We start from the raw sequence: 19,176 nt of genomic DNA, 5'->3' as shown, positions 1-19,176 counted from the left end.
AAATGTTTTTTATTAGCTCGTAATTTTCTTCAAAACTACTTCAATGAGGAAAAAAATAAAAATTTGGAATATCTATACATGAGGGGCTTATTAATCGAATCTGACTAAGCAGCGTTTGACGCGCGACCAGACTCGTTCGGTGGAGCGGCGCGATCATTCGAGGGTTAATGTTTTAATCTCTTGTGTAAGGTTTTATCTGTTTTTTCTATATCTATTCAATAAATAGACATAAAATAAATGGATATTCAATAGATATAGAAAAAAGTCAACAGATAAAACTACATCAAATCCGTCATTAAATCCGGATACAATAAATATTTAAAAAAAGTTGAATTAATTTTATTTTTTATTTTTTGATATCTATTTCAATAAGTAGATATAAAATAAATGGATATTCAATAGATATTCCTGGTTACCGAATATCTATTAAAAAAACAGTTTTCAGAAGAATTCTAACAGAAATTCACACTGAATTTCAGAACGAAAATTGAACTAAAAAATTCCGACATTCCAACAAAGACGAAGGAGAATGTTGAGGTCGAGGGTCCTAGCTATGTCGAGTTCCAAGCCACTGATAACGTGAAAGATTTCGGGCAAACTACGGTGCCATTCTTGGACGCTAGGGCAGTTGTCACTGAACCTCCAATGCCGTTATCCGGGGCTGGATTGTTCTATAAGGGCAAACCTGGTTATGGAGGTGTCATCGGACTCAAACTTGTATCCCTTGACTTTTCTCAATTCATGGTTACCAAATTGAGATATGAGGATGACTAGTTATTGATGCACAGGAGAGATTTTCAGTGCAGTTAAGTCCGTTCGAGCTTGCTCTCTTAATAATGAGTGAACATGAAATTATATTTTTCTAATATGTATAGTTATTATACGTAATGATTTATAATATAGTTGTGAAATGTAAAACAGCATGAAACAGACACAATAAAAAATTCAAACGAATTATTCCAACCGCTTCCATGAATATTTAAAAATCTGTTGAATTCGATTTTTCTATAAAATTTATTCTATTGAGATAATTTCTATAGAAATTCTTTGGCTTAATTTATTTCTCTCGTTTGATTTTTGTAATGAAAAGAGAAGAAAAATATAATGGAAAAATTTAGAAAATCCATGTTATTCAGAAATTCCTATAGAAAATGTCTCAATAGAATAAGTTTTTTGTGAAAATTGAATTTTGTCGACTTTTTATATACAATATTTTCTATTGAACGGCATTTTTCAATGGAATCGGCCAAAACTAATAAAAATTTCGCTAAAAATCCGAGAGAATCCGCAAGGTTTTTCCACAAAATTTTCTCGTACATGCGACGTTCCAAGGAACGCAATGACTCAGCTCCTTAATGTTTCCGCAACTTTTACTTAGCAAAACGTTAACAATAGATCAATAGTTGAATGAATTTTTAAAAATTGTATCCGCTGACTCTTCTCAATTCATGGTTACCGAGTTGAGAGATGACGATAAATTAATATTACTATGTATAGTTATTATACATAATGATTTTTAATATATGAAATGTACAAATAGTATGAAGCAGACACATTAAAAAATCCAAACGAATTATTCCCACTGCTTCCATAAATATTTAAAAATCTGTTGAATTCGATGTTTCTGTACAACTTATTCTATTGAACGGAATTTTTCAATAGGATCGGCTAAAAACTAATGGAAATTTCGCTAAAAATCCGAGAGAATTCGCAAAATTTCGTGAATTTTCTACGAAATTTTCTCATACAACGTCTGTGGCGTTGTTTCAAGGAACGCAATGACTCAACCCTTCAATGTTTCCGCAACTTTGACACAACAAAACGTTAACAAATTGTTAAATCAATCAGTGGTACCGGTTGCGGACATCCACAGGAAGAGGGCAATGATCGAAGTAGCTTAGCGTGTCCTCTCTCCGAAATAATCTCGCATGCGCCAGGATCCCCAAACACCCCTGGCTAAAGTAAAGGTCGATGGAGTGAGTTGAGTTCATCTCAAAGCCTCGAGCCACTCGGGTCACCAGGCCCACCCTTCCATATCCGTTCAAATCATTGTGATAAAGCTCAATAAATCCCGGAAATATGGCTGACATCAAGGAGCACGTCAAGCCCGAGCAGGAGGACGACGAGAACTACGCCATCAGGAACAATGCGGATCCTAAGAATATGCAGGAGTTGACACAATTCGTGAGTTACTCTTCGTCATTTCGTCGTTGACAAGGGGAAATACACAGATGACAGAATTGTGGTCATTCACTTCTAGGTCCAGACGTTGCTGCAGGGCATGCAGGACAAGTTCCAGGCCATGTCTGATCAGATCATTGGGAGAAATATCCTTTTCGATAGTCAATTTGATATTTTAGGATTTAACTTGACGGAACGGGGCTCACATAACCTGAAAAATCCTTTAACTTCGGCTTTTTAATTTAATTTTCTTGCCTTTTCCAAGAAATTGTACTGCTTTTTTCTGATTCTCAGCAAAAAATCTTTCATTTTTTCACGCTTTTCATAGTAGTATTCATGAAAAAAACTTAATGCATGTTGATTTATATTAATATTTTTCTGGTCATATTTTTTCTTTAATTGTTTCTTGGATTTTGTAATGCAAGACACAGAATTGAGTGGACACACGGACGACAAAAGTTGATAGAAAAACCTATCGAATTCGAAAATTCTATTGAATTTTCTAACGAATTTGATAAGCTTTTCTATTAAATTTTTTTCGTGCGTGCATGCACGAAAAAAAGCTTAGGAAATTTTCACTCAGGGAATTTCATCGGGAATTTATAATCTCAGTTTATTCCTGATTTTCACAGTAATATTCATGAAGAAAAGTTAATGAATCTTGATTCATATTCATATTTTTCTGGTCATGAATTTTTTAAATTGTTTCTTAAATTTTGTAATGTGAGATTTAAAAAATTGAGTGGAAGAAAACTTAGGAAAGTTATACGCAGGGATTTCTATGAAAGAATCTATTGATCTTTCCGTGAAATATTCCTTTGAAAAAATACTGTTTTATCTTGAATTTTTTTTGCGAATGTGTTAGGTTTTTCTTTTGAATGAAAAGAAAATTAGTAGAAACGAATCTAGTATATTTTCAATTATCATTTCAATAGAATTCCAATAGAAAAATATTTTACATTTCATTTTATATGCACGAATTTTTTTTCTGGGAATGGGCAAGAAATTGGTACATCATTACAGGACATGGTGAAATAACACTATTGATAACAGAAAACAGACAACATTTTTTTTCAATATTCATTTTTTTTCATTATTTTCATTATTTTGTTTACATTCATTCTGAAAGAATTTCCAATGGATTTAAAACAAAATTTAATTATATAGTTGAACAAATTAATTAAATGATTTTTTAAACAGAATTCCCAAAAATTTTTTATTTGAACGTGTTAGATCTCCCTCTTGAATTCTTTTATAAGAGTCGAGTACATAAAATCCTTAATAGTAAACACTAGACGAAATGGGCAATCGAATAGACGACCTGGAGAAGAACATCGCCGACCTGATGACCCAGGCTGGAGTAGAGGGTACAGACAAGTGAATCCATTCCATCCAACAGAGCACTAATGAATTCAACGGTTTCCACTGAGCCATAATTAACGATATCATTTGTTATCACTGAGGTTTATCAATAAATTATACATTTTTTTGAGAATAATACTTGTGGTTGTTTTTGTTATTTGGGGCAGGTTCTTCATCGTGGAAGAGGGTAGGGAGCTTTAGCCTCGAACTATTGGGGGGAACAGTCTCAGGACGAACCTCCTGGGGGACTTCGGGATTACTGTCTTCGATAACACCTGATAAAATTCGATTTATTGGTTTAGGTTTCATTTATCCAAGGGAATTGTTAGGGTTTTGGCTTGGGTCTCACTGGACGTTGTTGGATTGACTCCTCGGAGTCTTCTTCCTCGGTGGAGTCTCCATACTCCTCGACCTGGACTGAGTCTGATGATGTTGCTTTCAGAGAGTCCTGAAATAAATTGCATTTTTTGTCGATTGATGTTTTTTTTAGACTTTCGTAATTTTTATTTGAGATAAAAATTTCAGATTTTCTGTTTTTCATTTATGTTGATGAATCTCATATTATTTGGGATATTTTTGGAAGAATGAATTGGAATTGAGTAGTTTAGTGATAAAATAAAAAACTATTTTACTTTTCTTGAGGAATATCTCGAATTATTTCAAAATATAAATATAAATTGATAATAATAATATGTAAATAGATTCTAGTAATCATCTTTTACTAAAGATTATTTTACGTTTTCCACAAAAATACTATAATTTACAATGCCAAATTATTGCATTTTTCACTAGCGTTGTTTCAAGAATTTCAAAAAGGCAGAATTTGCTGCACAATTCCTCGATCACCTGAGGCATTTTTAATGAAAATTATGTGAAGAATTATAAAAAAAACTCTTCGAACATTTTTCGATGAATTCAATGATTCATAAAAAATTTGCAGAACAATCTGAATGAAAATTTAATTTTAAGAATGAATAATTATGCACTCACGATTGATTCTGCAGGTCTGCTCGCTAATTTTTTTAAATTCAGTGGCGACGCTGCGAGACGATTGGCTAAGTTCCCCAGAGAGTGGGACTGACGAAAAGATGTCCTTCTCACGGTGTCGAGACGTGCCATCGTGTCAGGAATGTTGAGAACCTCTCGAAATTCCTGTAGAATTAATTAATTTATGAGTTTTTCGTGGAAAACTTGATTTAGCTTGCCACTACGGTAGGTTCTACATTAATTGACGTTTGAGAAGGCTAAAATTACCCCGCTATGCTCTCCTCTGGCTACTTGATAGTCCTGCATGTCACAGATTCGATTTTAATATAAGAGAGATGATCTGTTATTTTTATGGTCTCACCTCTAAATCCTTGGCTTCATCGATCTCAGCAATGTCTCGATAAGCTTTCGTCAGGAGTTCCACCGTCTTCGTGTGGAAACTCAACTCGATGTTCACGAAATCGAGGAGCAAGTGCTTCACATCGTGGAGTTTCTGCTTCTCGAAGGAATCTATCTGCTCTTCCAGACCTTTCACCACTCGAGATACCTCAACTGTCGCTTTCATCAGCTCTGACTCTGCTTGAGACTGATTTTTTGTCAAGAAAAATCAATCTAGCCAATTCACTAATTTTTCCTTTTGTTTTCACTACAATTTTTCGAGTGGAGATGATAAAAAATGATATGAAACAAATTGGAAAATTTATACTGTAGTTATTTTGTAATTTGCATTGCAAAATCAAAAATTTATTTATTTTTTTTTGGCTCGGTTGCCCAACCCTTGGGAAGGAAATAAATTCCTGAAATAAATTCCAGGGTGAAATTAATACATCAAAAGTAATTAATTTTTCTATTTTTGTCACTACAATTTTTTAAGTGGAGATGATAAAAAATACGGTGAAAAAACTGGAAAATTTATGCTGTAATTTATTCTGTAAATTGCATTGAAAATCCGAAATTCATAAATTTTTTTGGCCCGGTTGCACCAACCTTTGGAAAGCAAATAAATTCCAGGGTAAAATCTATATATCAAAATTAATTAATTTTTCAATTTTTTTCACTGCAATTTCTTAAAGAGAAATGATAAAAAATGCAGTGAAAAAATTGGAGAATTCATGCTGTAATTTATTCTGTAAATTGCATAGCAAATCCGAAATTCATAAATTTTTTTGGCCCGGTTACACCAACCTTTGGAAAGTAAATAAATTGCAGGGTAAAATCTATATACCCAAATTAATTAATTTTTCAATTTTCTTTCACTGTACTTTTTTTAACGGGAGATGATAAAAAATGCGGTGAAAACAACAGACAAAATTTGTTCCGTAATTTATACTGCGATTTACACTGCAAATTTGTTTCCTCAAAAATTCGTGCCGTAATTTATTCTGTAATTTGCATTGTAAAGTCAAAATATATTAATTCTTTTCTGGCTCGGTTGCACCAAGTCCTGGGAAGCAAATAAATTCCAGAGTAAAATCTACACCCCAGGTCAATGATATCCTAGGGTTAACAATTTTTTAATATTCATGAGAATAATTTTGAGAATAATTTTCTATTTATGGCATAGCCTCGTCTGAGTTAACACGGGTCTAACCTTTGGGTTAATTAATTTTTTTCCTCAGGATACATTTCAAATGCTCCATCAATGGAAATAATCCATTGAACTTTAAAATTTACCCTCTCCCTTAACCGACGACTTAGTCAACAGGAGTTGGTGCATCTTATATTTTTTATTGAATAGTGCCACTGAAAAACGTGCATCAGTCATAAATTCACATCTAAAATCACAGTATAAATGTTATACTGGAAAAAACCTTTGGGATTTTTCCATAAAACGATTCATCATCGCGATAATTTAAAAATGAACAAAAAATTGATTCAACTTATCAAGTTTGACTATTTCCTTGTGACTCAATTATTCACTTCTTGAGAAAAGGATACGATCAATTGTCTATTCCTAGGATTTCTCTCCCGCACCTTATCCAACTGTCTTCGTTTCACCAATTGCCTGTCCCTAGCTGTGAATGTATTCTTCACATCCTCACGTGCATGCTTACAAATTATTGAGTACTGAGAGAGAGGAGCGATAATTTTTGAATCCAATCTTCGAACTTCCGCATCTCTGAAAGGTGTTCAAAGTATTTAGCGATGAGAACTGATTCTAAAAATTATTCTAGTTAATTTAAGCACCTGTAATCTCCAATGACTGACAAAGTAGTTGAAAAATTCGTTAATCCACTACTCAGAGACCGATTAATTGTCTCAGACTCTGCGTACGTTTGGATCACCTTGGCAACCTCGTCATTTTTATCCCGCAATCTATGAATTGACATGAATTAAATTCACCATTGCACAAACGGAAAAATGTAGATAAAATCTAGCGAATTCGCTAGAAAATTTTATTGGACTTCTATTGAATTTTCCGTTAGTTTTCGGCAGATTGAGAATTTCTGCAATTTAACTGCGATTTTTTTGCAATAGAAATGTTCAATGCAACATATTCTGTAGAAAAAATCAATGAAGTTTGATCAATCTATGAATTAAAATGAATTAAATTAATTATTACACGAACGGAAAAATGTAGAAAAATCTAGCGAATTCGCTAGAAAATTTTATTGAACTTCATTAAATTTTACATTAGATGTTGGCCGATTGAGAATATCTGCAACTTATCTGCGAATTTTTTCAATAGAAATGTTCAATGGAACGTATTCTGTAGAAAATATCAATAAAGTTTGATTAATCTATGAATTAAAATGAATTAAATTCATCATTACACGAACGAAAAAATGGAGAAACCTAGCGAATTCGCTAAAAAATTCTACTGGATTTTTATCGAATTTTCCGTTAGTTTTTGGCTGATTCTATTGAAAATTTCTGCAATTTATCTGCGACTTTTTTTCAATAGAAACGTTCAACGGAACATATTCTACACAAAAAATTAATACTTCAATTTTTCTACACAAATGATTCTATTGACATATTTTCTGCAATTTCCTGTTAAAAATTAAATACTTGCCTAGCCGCTTTTCTCGTGAATGCAGCGAATACAGTGCACAACTCAGCGAAATGTTTTTCTACCCCAGTTATTCTATCTTGAACAAACTTCGCCTCTTGCTCGCTAACCAAAGAGAAAAATATGTGCCACATGAATTCAGGACCTTTTATTTTCCATTTTCAAAAGGGAGAGTAAACTCACCAGACTGACCCCTGCGATCGCGATCTCAGCATTTTGATTATTAATTCGACAAAAATAATAAACTTCGTGGAGGATCTTTTATTCTCCAGTTGTGATAACAGTTTCTGTAAACGTCAGTATCGTAGGGTTGTTTTGTTATTAGTAACAGTTCCCTGAAGGCAGGTGGTGGGTCGCCAGGTGTAGTAAAATTCACCCTGTCTATATTATCGTGGACAGCTACAGTGCGTTCGCTCTTTCGACCCATTCGGTGAAATGTATTGGATTAATTTTGAATATCTGAATTTTTTTAATGCGGATTAAATCAATTTTTTCACAACTGCGAAGGAGTGACCTGCACCACTGCCAATTAAAACTCCTTTATATCCCCTGGGAATCGATATTCTCTGCGGGGACCAGACGTTTTCTGTGTGTCCATTTCCACAGTTTCCGTGCTCGTTCCAGCCCCAGGAGAAAATATCTCCTTTAGCTGATGAAGAAAAAATAATCAATCAGTTTTTTAAAGTCAACAGATTTCTATTTATCTATTCAATTTAATGCATTTAAATTTGTTCTGTTAATTCCCTGGGTATAAATTGTATTTTTTTTATTTTCAATGCGGAATAAAAAGTCTATAAAATTTCTGCTAAGGCATATAAACAATCAATTTTCCACCGTTGAAATTATTCCAGAAAGATTTCCGAAAGTTTAAAAAATGAAAATTATTTATTTAGAAGAAGGAGATGTTTCAAATCTGAAATATTCATTCTTTTTTTCCATTTTCCTCCCGCCATTCAATGCAAGACTGAAAAACATGTGGATATCCGGGATTGAATTCTCAAAAATAAAATAAAAAAATTACTGTTGAGTGCAATATTGTGTTCGGATCCAATCTCCAGTTGTTCAATCTCTCGGAGGCCACTCAGATGCCTCGGAATCCAAGGAGAGTCTTGACGAGAATGGCCCAACTGCCCATAAGTGTTCCTCCCCCACGTGAAAACCTGCCCATCCCTCGTGAGGACCCCCGTGTGTGTCCACCCACATCGCAACGTCTTAATCCCCTCAATCTCTCTACTCAGTTGCAAAGGAACCTTCTGACTCTTGACCCCATTAACATCAGCCCCCAATTGACCCCACTTGTTATCCCCCCACGTGTAAATCACCCCCTCATTCCCGACAGCTGTGCTGAAATATTGCCCACAGGAGATGTCGTTGATTCCTGATATACCTGGAACTGTCGCAGAACAATTAATCCGATACTTCTGGGTCAAAGATTGAAGTATGGACTTGAGGCGGGATTAATTAATTATATAGTATTGCATTCTATTTTATAATCTTTGGATTTTTTAATTCAGGAAAAATAAGTAGAATACTTGATGCTTATTTGCAATTAATCCAGCTTTTTTAGTAGTCATTTTCCGGAATTTGACAGAATATTTCAACAGAGGAAACAATTTTATGAATAATTGATATAAAAAAATTAATACGAAACCTCTTGGCATAGAAAAAGGGTTAAATTATGGATCCGAGGCGGAGCAAATTAATTATATAGTATTGCATTGTATTTTATAATCATTGAATTTTTTTATTCAGGAAAAAAAGTTGAATGATTGATGGTAATCATTTGCAATTTATCCAGATTTTTTAAGATAGTAATTTTTCTGTATTTGACCGAATATTTAAACTGAGGAAACAATTTTATGAATAATTGATATAAAAAAATTAATCCGAAACTCCGTGGCATAGAAAAAGGATTAAATTGTGGATCCGAGGCGGAGCGAATTAATTATATAGTATTGAGCTCTATTTTATAATCATTGAATTTTTATATTCAGGAAAAATAACTAAAATAATTGATGTTAATTATTTGAAATTAACCCAGATTTTTTTAAATACTAATTTTCCTGTATTTGACGGAGTATTTAACGAGAGAAAACAACAATAATATTGTATAAATAATTGATACAAAAAAATCAATGCGAAACTTCTAGATACAGAAGAAGAATTGAATTATGGACCCAACGCGGAGTTAATAAATTATATAGTAGCAAATTCTACTCCATAATCATTGAATTTTTTATTTAAAAAAATAAGTAGAATAATTGATGGTAATCATTTGCAATTAAATAATTTTCTATAATATATAGAATTTTTAAATAAATTGAGCACTTTAAACAAAAAATAATAATAAACAATAAAATAAATAAAACAGGGATTAAAACTGAGATGATGTTTTAACCCCCTTCGATCTTCCATCTCGACCAAATGAAGCAGCAAACAATAATTCCCTTTAATATTTAAAATAAAGACTGAATAGGTACAACCACTCGTCCAAAATATGACCTTTCAGAGAGAATTTATGAAACAACATTACCAGAAACGTCAAATAATTACCAGATAGAAAGGCGCCCGCCTGTCGGACAGTCTCGTCATTTGCATCGATAATCCCAAGTTGAAATTTGCTACCTGCACCGGCCACCAATAGACAGCCATCCTCAGTAAGGAGAATGGAGTGTCGCAAACCCATTGCAATCCTCTTGACTCTCGAGGCAATGTCTATTTTATCGGGTACACTTGTCCATTCACTGGCACTTCTGCCCAATTGTCCGAAACAATTGGAGCCCCAGGTATAGACTTGACCGTTGTCAGCGAGTGCAATCGAACTGTCCCACCCGCAGGCCACATCCTTTATTCTTACGTTCTTGAGAGCATCAATTGTTTGCAAATTGAGGATTATTTTTGCCCGGGGAATTCCCGCTTGGCCCTTCTTGTTCCAGCCACACGAGTACAGTTTACCTGTGTCCTCCAGAATCAGTGTGTGACCTGCACCACCCACTATTTTTGATATTCTCGACGGATTCAGGCTTGTTTTAGAGAGATCTATCTCTTCGGGCAACTGCGACTGTTCGGATTCATAACCGAGGCTTAATTGTCCGTGAGAATTGGCACCCTAAAATTTTTCAGCGTTCTTTCAGGGGGTGCTTGGAATCTTTTGTCATATTGGTGAAATATTATGAGTAATGAGGGGAGAATTTTTGGGTTTATTGCTTCTGGAGGATTAACGTGTCTCTGCGAATGCGAATGGTTGAGAAGACCAATGGTCTGGGGCACCTCATTGTTAAATAATTTCAAGGGTTTAGAGGAAAGGAAAATTGTATTTATCTAATTAACTTTTTGAGACTGGACAAAAGATTAATTATAAGGTAAAATCATTAGGGAAGTGCTACAGAATGAGAATGGAGCAAAAGTTGTTTGCATTTTTTGCAGCATTCCGTCAAATCGTTTTAGAATTTCAAATAGATTCTTCTTCTCCTGCAATTTAATTATGTGATTGTAATTTTATTATAAAAGTGAAAAAAGGGCGCTTTTTGCACGCTTCGCGCGCAAGGGATCACCTTTTTCTCACCAGTATCATACAATATCGTACGATACATATAAAAAACTGTACGTTGGACGCATCAAAATATTTTTTTTACTTGTATCGTAGTATACTATTTCCGTGACAATTGAGGGCAGAATTTTTGGGTTTATTGCTTGTGGAGGATTAACGTGTCTCTGCGAATGCGAATGGTTGAGAAGATCAATGGTCTGGGGCAGCTCATTGTTAAATAATTTCAAGGGTTTAGAGGAAAGGAAAATTGTATTTATCTAATTAACTTTTTGAGACTGGACAAAAGATTAATTATAAGGTAAAATCATCAGGGAAGTGCTAGAGAATGAGAATGGAGCAAAAGTTGTTTGCATTTTTTGCAGCATTCCGTTAAATCTTTTTAGAATTTTAAATAAATTTTTCTTCAATTTGATTATGTGATTGAAATTTTATGATAAAAGTGAAAAAAGGACACTTTTTTGCACGCTTCGCGCGCAAGGGATCACCTTTTTCTCACCAGTATCATACAATATCGTACGATACATATAAAAAACTGTACGTTGGACGCATCAAAATATTTTTTTTACTTGTATCGTAGTATACTATTTCCGTGACAATTGAGGGCAGAATTTTTGGGTTTATTGCTTGTGGAGGATTAACGTGTCTCTGCGAATGCGAATGGTTGAGAAGATCAATGGTCTGGGGCAGCTCATTGTTAAATAATTTCAAGGGTTTAGAGGAAAGGAAAATTGTATTTATCTAATTAACTTTTTGAGACTGGACAAAAGATTAATTATAAGGTAAAATCATTAGGGAAGTGCTAGAGAATGAGAATGGAGCAAAAGTTGTTTGCATTTTTTGCAGCATTCCGTCAAATCTTTTTAGAATTTCAAATAGATTCTTCTTCTCCTACAATTTAATTATGTGATTGTAATTTTATTATAAAAGTGAAAAAAGGGCGCTTTTTGCACGCTTCAAGCGCAAAGAATCGCCCTTTTCTCACCAGTAAAATGTCGTACGCATCAACCATATTTTTTTTACTTGAATCGTTATATACTGTTTCGGATTTATAACCGGGGTTTAATAGTCCGTGTGAATTGGCACCCTAAAATTTTTCAACGTTCTTTGAGGTGCTCTGAGGTGCTTTGAGGTTCATTTTCTTGTTCGGGCTCTTTTGTAATATTGGTGAAATATTATGAGTAATGAGGCCAGAATTTTTGGGTTTATTACTTTTTGAGGATTAGCGTGTCTCTGCGAATGTGAATGGTTGAATAGACCAATGGTCTGGGGTAGCTCATTGTTGTTGAGTGTTTAAAACGATTCCAAGGGTTTAGGGGAAAGGAAAATTGCATTTATCTGATTAACTTTTTGAGACGAGACAAAAGATTAATCATGTCGTCAGCCTGATGAAGGTAAGATCATTAGTGAAACTTTATAAAAAAACAATTAAGGATAACCAAGCGCTTTGGCCATTTTTTCTCTAGTGAAATGCGTCTCTACTTTTGTAGTCAAACATCGGAATTTCCGGACATGTTACAATCATTTTATTATTTTAACTTTGCAAGTAGCAATTTTTTTAAAATTACGAGCATTTTCTATACACAATTTATAAACGATCAATTTTCCCCTATAAAAACTATTTGTTCGGAATCGTAGTAAATTCATTAATATTCGGCAAGTTTAAACAATTTCAATTATTTAGTCATTTAAAATTTCTGAATATGGTTCGCGGGAACGTAGAGAACGCTGCAGTTGAAAAATGCGCGCACACGTGTTCTCTCCATCAGTTTGATCTCACGACGTGACAATTCCATTTTTATTCAGAAGCAATAAATAAGGATTCATTCATCCAAGCGAATAAATGAAATCTGCATAATTGAAAATTTATTTTTATTGGTTAGAATTTTTGTTATGATTTCATCAGAATTTTGAGACAATTGTTGAGTTCTTTCTCACTGTTTTTTGTTTCCGAAATAAACTTTGTCAGAAACTTTGTATTTGACCGATTTTTCAATTTTCTAATTTTGATTGCAAGTAGTCTAAAATATCATAAAACGCGAAGAAATTATGTTTTTAGGGTCATGTCTCTATGCATGTGACAATTGGTTTTTATTCTTTCACTAAAAAATTCAACCAAGAAAAATAAAAAATTACGAGCCGAATAATTTCTGTGGAAATATTCTCATTAGTTAATTTATCGAATTAACTCAATTTCAATTCATTATTTAAAATTTCTGTTCGAATTTTGTTCGCGGGAACGTAGAGAGCGCTGCAGTTAAAAATGCGCTCACACGTGTTCTCTCCATCAGTTGAGCTCACGACGTAGTAATTCCATTTTTATTTAGAGACAATAAATAAGGATTCACTCACCCAAGCGAATAAATGATAACTCTCCATGATTGAAAACTTATTTTTCACCCGTTAGAATTTTTTAATGGGTTCAATCGCAGCTCAAGAGCATTGTTGAGACGTCAATAATACGGGGGATCAACAATGGGTGACAATCGCGCACTGGGCGATTTGGGATTGCCGCGGTGACGCACTCGGTGCATCGGTACAGCAGAGCCCTACTCCATCAGTTGGAGTGGTTTGCCGCTCAAAATAATAACAATCTTTTGGTGTTGTGCATGTTAATCGGTTTTTAGTGCATAAGTACGATTCATTGAGTCATGTGAGATTTCTGAAGTGAAGTGTCTGTCGGATTGGCTGCAATTTTTTATAGAAGACTGTTATTATTTGGTGAAATGGAGGAGTCTGTGATGAAATTCGATATCAAGGAGGTTAAGATCGACACTCTGCGGGCGATATCGGAGTGCTCCCAGCGAGGATTATTGAACTCAACGAAATGGTAAATAAACCCGTCAGTTTCTAAAAAATTTGTTGACAGAACGAGAGAATTTAATTCAATTCAGACTTCGGTTTTTGCTTGATATCTCGGAATTGAAGAGTGATAGCGAAGTTTTCATAATTGTTTTTTTTTGCAGTTCAGAAATTTTTTTACAAGTAATGTATTAGGTATTATATTAATTATAAAACAAATTTGTTGTGAAGTAGAATTGCCTCATTTTCGCTTTCCTGTTTAGTTACTGGGGACGATCTCTGATAAAAATGATTAAAAACCAAATCAACAGATCTTTTTTCATAGTTTGAAGAATCTCTCACATGAAATTCTTTACAAAAATTTGTTTATCTCTCTCCAATTCCAAGAGATTCTCCAAAAAACGGGTCTATTCGCGGATAAAATTATTGACTGATTTCGCTTGACCATTCAGTTCTTGATAAGTACTTTGCGAACGAAAGGGTTTACGAAAAAATATGAGAAGATTCTGTTTGTAATTTAAAAAATTATCTACAGCATTTTTTCATCTCTCTTCAATGTCGAGATGTCCGTAAACACAAATTTTCTCCTAAAGAATATTTGCTTCTTCGCATTATACTCTTTACTTCTCAAGTAAATATCTCTAGAATAAATGCGTTCACCAGAGAATACCGGGAGACCTTTTTTCCATCCCACGATTCTTCCCAAAATAAGTTATGAAACAAATTCGTCTCCCTCTTTTCTCCTCCAAAAAAACTCTTCACAAAAAATTGCCCCCCACCTTCCGAATATTCCCAAAAAACCGTTGTATTCAAAATTAAGTAGGCCTTATCCGACCCTCTGTTCCCCCTTATTCGTCCTCCCCCCCCTCCCTCCCCTCACAAAAAAAGAAATAATTCCAGGTTATCCATCTCTTTTCCTCCACTAATTCTCCACGAAAAAAATGACAAAAATATGTCGCCCTCTTTCCATCTCAAAAACTGTTGTTCATCAAAAGAATTATTACCCTCCTTCCGAATCACTCCCAAAACACTGTTCTATTTAAAATTGAGTACTGGGCCTCATCCTATTCCTTCTCCCCCCGTTTCGACCTCACTAACCCCCCCAAAAAAAATGAATTCCAGGTATTCATCCTTCTCAATCCCTCGACATTCCCCAAAACTTCCATAAGTTCTTTTTTCGATCTCAACAAATTCTCCACAAAAAAACTAATCCTAAAAAAATTGCTCACCATATTCCAAATTATTCTATTCGAAATTAAGCAGTAGGCCCCATCCCGCCTCCTCCCTCATTCGTTCGCCCTAACTCAAAAAAAAATTAATATCAACTTATTTATCCTTTTCCAATCTCGCGCTATTCCCCAAAGTCCCCAAAAGTTCTTGTTTTGACCTCAACAAATTCTCCACAAAAAACTCATCACAAAAATACATCCCCTCCCCCCGACGTGTATCTAGAAACCTCGTTCATCAAAAAATTAATTCCCCTCCTTCCGAATTATTCCCAAAAAACCGTTGTATTCAAAATTAAGTAGGCCTTATCCGACCCTCTGTTCCCCCTTATTCGTCCTCCCCCCCTCCCTCCCCCCACAAAAAAAGAAATAATTCCAGGTTATCCATCTCTTTTCCTCCACTAATTCTCCACGAAAAAAATGACAAAAATATGTCGCCCTCTTTCCATCTCAAAAACTGTTGTTCATCAAAAGAATTATTACCCTCCTTCCGAATCACTCCCAAAACACTGTTCTATTTAAAATTGAGTACTGGGCCTCATCCTATTCCTTCTCCCCCCGTTTCGACCTCACTAACCCCCCCAAAAAAAATGAATTCCAGGTATTCATCCTTCTCAATCCCTCGACATTCCCCAAAACTTCCATAAGTTCTTTTTTCGATCTCAACAAATTCTCCACAAAAAAATTAATCCTAAAAAAATTGCTCCCCATATTCCAAATTATTCCATTCGAAATTAAGCAGTAGGTCCCATCCCGCCTCCTCCCTCATTCGTTCGCCCTAACTCAAAAAAAAATTAATATCAACTTATTTATCCTTTTCCAATCTCGCGCTATTCCCCAAAGTCCCCAAAAGTTCTTGTTTTGACCTCAACAAATTCTCCACAAAAAACTCATCACAAAAATACATCCCCTCCCCCCGACGTGTATCTAGAAACCTCGTTCATCAAAAAATTAATTCCCCTCCTTCCGAATTATTCCCAAAAACCGTTTTACTCGAAATTAAGTACAAGATCTCACCCCATCCTGCTCCCCGGTCAATCGTCCACACTAACCCCCCCAAAAAACGAATTCTAGGTTATCCGAGTTAAACTACTCTCTCCGCGACATAAAGTTGGACGGTCACGACATGACCCAAGACATAAGCCTAGTAGAAACCTGCCTCGAAGACGACCAATACATCCTCGCGAAAAGTTACTTCGACCTAAAAGAATACGACCGCGCCGCGTACTTCATAAAATCCTGCAAGAGCCCAAAGACCCGTTTCCTCTACCTGTATTCTCGCTACCTCTCCGGCGAGAAAAAGAAGATCTACGACATGACAGACGTTCCCCCCGACCCCCTAAAGAACGAGGAGCTCAAGCTGCTCTCCAGCGACCTGCGAAAGGACCACATGTCCGGTCAACTGGACGGTTTCGGCCTGTACCTCTTCGGCGTAACCCTGAAGAACTTACGATTGACCCACGAGGCTGTTGACGTCCTGGTGGAGTCGACCCACAAGTACCCGATGCACTGGGGCACGTGGTTGGAGCTAGCAGGTCTGATAAACGACAAGGAGAAGCTAGACAGCCTGACCCTTCCAAACCACTGGATGAAGCACTTCTTCATGGCGCACATGTTTCTGGAGCTTCAACTTCTGGACGAGGGTCTAGCCCTCTACTGCGAGCTGCAGTCCATGGGTTTCGAGAAGAACGGTTACGTCCTGGCGCAGACAGCAATAGCAGTTCATTATCGAAGAGACGCTGAGAATGCAATCGAAACGTTCAAGAAGATCATCAAGGATGATCCTTACTGTCTAGACAACATGGACACCTACTCAAATCTGCTTTACGTCAAGGAGATGAGGGTGGAGTTGGCTGATCTTGCCCATCGTGCCACCGCCATCGACAAGTACAGGCTGGAGACTTGCTGCATTGTTGGGAATTATTACAGCCTGAGGGCTGACCACCAGAAGGCTGTCATGTATTTTCACAGGGCGTTGAAGCTGAATCCTCAATATCTGTCGGCTTGGACACTTTTGGGACACGAGTTCATGGAGTTGAAGAACACTAATGGAGCTATTCACAGCTATCGACAGGCTATCGAGGTCAACAGGAGGGATTATCGTGCCTGGTATGGGCTCGGGCAAACCTATGAGATCCTCAAAATGCCTTTCTACGGGCTTTATTATTACAAACAGGCGCAGAGGCTGAGGCCACACGACAGCAGGATGATTCTTGCTCTCGGGGAGGCGTATGAGAAGCAGGACAAAATACAGGACGCGCTCAAGTGCTATTACAAGGCGTGCAATGTCGGGGATATCGAGGGAATGGCGCTAATTAGACTCGCTACCCTTTATGAGAATTTGAATGAGGAGGAACATGCCGCTGCGGCGTACAGCGACTTTGTGATGGATGAGTTTAGGAGCGCTGATAGAACAGAGTTGAGCCATGCGTACAAGTTTTTGACGCAGTATCATTTGAAGAGGGAACAATTGGATCAGGCTAATCATTATGCGCAGAAGTGTCTGCAGTTTGATGAGACTAAGGAGGAGGCTAAGGCGTTGTTGAGGACTATTGCGCAGAAGAGGATCAAGGTGGAGGAGATGATTGTTGTAAGTTAGCTTGAGGGGTTTTTGATTTAGATACGGCTTTAATTTCAGGTTGGCGGGCATTTGCGGAGGCACTCCTGGGGGTGAAGCTGAAACTAGCGAATATTCGTCAGCGGAAAATTGAATTCAGGGGATATTTAAGTGTGGGAGAGTCAAATAATCATATGTACACATGTTTTTTAAGTGCGAAAGAGTTTGTACATTAGTTAAAAACATTTGTACGCCCCTAGATTCGCGTAAGACAAATCTGCTGTCGAATCTTTCGCTAATTTCAGCGTCATCTTCTGAGGGGCTGCGCTATCTCTTAGAATTCTAGATTTTTCTAGAAAATTCGGGAACATTGTCTGGTATTCCCTAATTTTTTCTGTTTGTTTTTAACTATTGCCTTTTTACTGTTCAAAAATCTGGACTTTTATTTGAAATTTCATGCTGTTGGCCCCCCTAAATTGAATTATCTCTCGCTTACCTGAACATTAATCCTAAACTATCCGAATACAATTCTAAAATAGCACAAATATGGCTGTCTCAATTTTTTCCAAGAAACAATCATTTGGTTGTAGATGGAAATGGAAAAAGAAAGTTGTTTTTCTCATTGTCTTTCAAAAAAATTCAGATATTTTACCAAAATAATTTCATTAAATCTTTTACTTCTTCTCTACTTGATTCCATCCTCAACATTTTGTAAATATCTCAAAAACCGATGATTTAAAAAACAATGTGTCATCACATTTTTTGTAGCTCTTGAAATTCTCTACAAAAAATTCTTCACACAAATTGCTACATCTCTTGTACATAATGAGATATATTCAAGAAACTAATCTTCACAAATGTCGTAAATTAATTTCTCCATTTCTTGCATTCACCCATTCACAATTTTTTTTCAGATTGAGGACATGAATGAGACTGACCCCGTGGGCGAGCGAAGTGCCCAGGTGGAGAACACCCCGGGGAGTCAATCCTCCCCGATGAACCTGTCGTTCACCCCCACCCAGTGAACACCAGCTCTGCAATTAATTTATAAACTGTTCTGTTATGAATTAAACAATTACCATTGAACGATTTTTGTAATAAAACCATTCTCAGAGAAACAAATGACGACTTCCTGACTCCTCTCAATACCTCAAAAGTGGTTATGAAACCCATAGACTAATTCGTCAATCATCAGAATAATTGAAAACATCTCTCTCACCCGGAAACACCGATCTATGGACACTACCTGGGTACGTGACAACCCTCAATACCCAACTAAACCACCTTCCACTCGCTGGGGATTAAAAATTTTAATTTATTGGTTAAAATGTTTCGTGAAAGCGGATTAACCTGAGGGAATTTTTTTCGTGGAAAATTTTTCAAAGAAAGTACAGAGAGAGAGACTGTCCTCGTTCTGTTTAATGACTTTATTGCAGACGAGCGGCCGTGCTGGCGCGCACGTTGCCCCAGCCGATGGCCCACGCCGGTCATAAACACCCCC

General features: G+C 36.1%; 4 protein-coding genes across 5 annotated transcripts; 2 read left to right on the top strand and 2 right to left on the bottom strand.

The window, feature by feature from the left end:
* Nucleotides 1-1,921: 1,921 nt before the first annotated feature.
* LOC107036267 (heat shock factor-binding protein 1) lies at nucleotides 1,922-3,679 on the top strand. The gene is made up of 3 exons (XM_015254084.1): nucleotides 1,922-2,184; nucleotides 2,261-2,327; nucleotides 3,474-3,679. The coding sequence occupies exons 1-3, from the start codon at nucleotides 2,080-2,082 to the stop codon at nucleotides 3,560-3,562; spliced, it is 261 nt and encodes an 86-aa protein (XP_015109570.1). The 5' UTR covers nucleotides 1,922-2,079; the 3' UTR covers nucleotides 3,563-3,679.
* On the bottom strand, nucleotides 3,357-7,809 carry LOC107036266 (protein FAM92A-A). Of its 2 annotated transcripts, XM_015254082.2 has the most exons (8): nucleotides 7,727-7,809; nucleotides 7,547-7,648; nucleotides 6,718-6,846; nucleotides 6,469-6,649; nucleotides 4,892-5,116; nucleotides 4,798-4,830; nucleotides 4,534-4,695; nucleotides 3,357-3,991 (listed from the first exon to the last, which is right to left on the bottom strand). In XM_015254082.2, exons 1-8 carry the CDS (start codon nucleotides 7,756-7,758, stop codon nucleotides 3,869-3,871), a joined length of 987 nt encoding a protein of 328 aa, XP_015109568.1. In that variant the 5' UTR covers nucleotides 7,759-7,809; the 3' UTR covers nucleotides 3,357-3,868. The 2 variants fall into 2 exon arrangements, with proteins under 2 accessions (XP_015109568.1, XP_015109569.1); XM_015254083.2 differs by lacking the exon at nucleotides 4,798-4,830.
* Nucleotides 7,810-8,005: 196 nt separating this feature from the next.
* On the bottom strand, nucleotides 8,006-13,559 carry LOC107036265 (secretion-regulating guanine nucleotide exchange factor). Its single transcript, XM_015254081.1, has 4 exons — nucleotides 13,443-13,559; nucleotides 10,097-10,652; nucleotides 8,565-8,936; nucleotides 8,006-8,192 (listed from the first exon to the last, which is right to left on the bottom strand). Exons 1-4 carry the CDS (start codon nucleotides 13,467-13,469, stop codon nucleotides 8,023-8,025), a joined length of 1,125 nt encoding a protein of 374 aa, XP_015109567.1. The 5' UTR covers nucleotides 13,470-13,559; the 3' UTR covers nucleotides 8,006-8,022.
* A 102-nt stretch (nucleotides 13,560-13,661) lies between these two features.
* On the top strand, nucleotides 13,662-18,773 carry LOC107036264 (cell division cycle protein 23 homolog). Its single transcript, XM_015254079.1, has 3 exons — nucleotides 13,662-13,920; nucleotides 16,193-17,708; nucleotides 18,590-18,773. The coding sequence occupies exons 1-3, from the start codon at nucleotides 13,817-13,819 to the stop codon at nucleotides 18,698-18,700; spliced, it is 1,731 nt and encodes a 576-aa protein (XP_015109565.1). The 5' UTR covers nucleotides 13,662-13,816; the 3' UTR covers nucleotides 18,701-18,773.
* Nucleotides 18,774-19,176: the final 403 nt, after the last annotated feature.

Source organism: Diachasma alloeum, unplaced genomic scaffold, assembly GCF_001412515.2.
Source record: "Diachasma alloeum isolate Michigan unplaced genomic scaffold, Dall2.0 Dall_scaffold_00208, whole genome shotgun sequence".
Taxonomy (NCBI): Eukaryota; Metazoa; Arthropoda; class Insecta; order Hymenoptera; family Braconidae; genus Diachasma; species Diachasma alloeum.
Note: the sequence above shows the minus strand (reverse complement) of the source record. Positions and strands in the feature narration are given on the sequence as shown.

Coding starts and splice junctions, on each gene's coding strand:
- LOC107036264 (XM_015254079.1), top strand. CDS start 13,817: ATGGAGGAGTCTGTGATGAAATTCGATATCAAGGAGGTTAAGATCGAC. Junction 13,921..16,192: donor TTATTGAACTCAACGAAATG/GTAAATAAACCC, acceptor AACGAATTCTAG/GTTATCCGAGTTAAACTACT. Junction 17,709..18,589: donor AGGTGGAGGAGATGATTGTT/GTAAGTTAGCTT, acceptor ATTTTTTTTCAG/ATTGAGGACATGAATGAGAC.
- LOC107036265 (XM_015254081.1), bottom strand. CDS start 13,469: ATGGAGAGTTATCATTTATTCGCTTGG. Junction 8,937..10,096: donor GGCGGGCGCCTTTCTATCTG/GTAATTATTTGA, acceptor GTTCTGCGACAG/TTCCAGGTATATCAGGAATC. Junction 8,193..8,564: donor ACACAATATTGCACTCAACA/GTAATTTTTTTA, acceptor TTTCTTCATCAG/CTAAAGGAGATATTTTCTCC.
- LOC107036267 (XM_015254084.1), top strand. CDS start 2,080: ATGGCTGACATCAAGGAGCACGTCAAGCCCGAGCAGGAGGACGACGAG. Junction 2,185..2,260: donor TGCAGGAGTTGACACAATTC/GTGAGTTACTCT, acceptor ATTCACTTCTAG/GTCCAGACGTTGCTGCAGGG. Junction 2,328..3,473: donor TGATCAGATCATTGGGAGAA/ATATCCTTTTCG, acceptor AATAGTAAACAC/TAGACGAAATGGGCAATCGA.
- LOC107036266 (XM_015254082.2), bottom strand. CDS start 7,758: ATGCTGAGATCGCGATCGCAGGGGTCAGTCTG. Junction 6,847..7,546: donor TTCACGAGAAAAGCGGCTAG/GCAAGTATTTAA, acceptor GTCAATTCATAG/ATTGCGGGATAAAAATGACG. Junction 4,831..4,891: donor ATGAAGCCAAGGATTTAGAG/GTGAGACCATAA, acceptor TGTGACATGCAG/GACTATCAAGTAGCCAGAGG.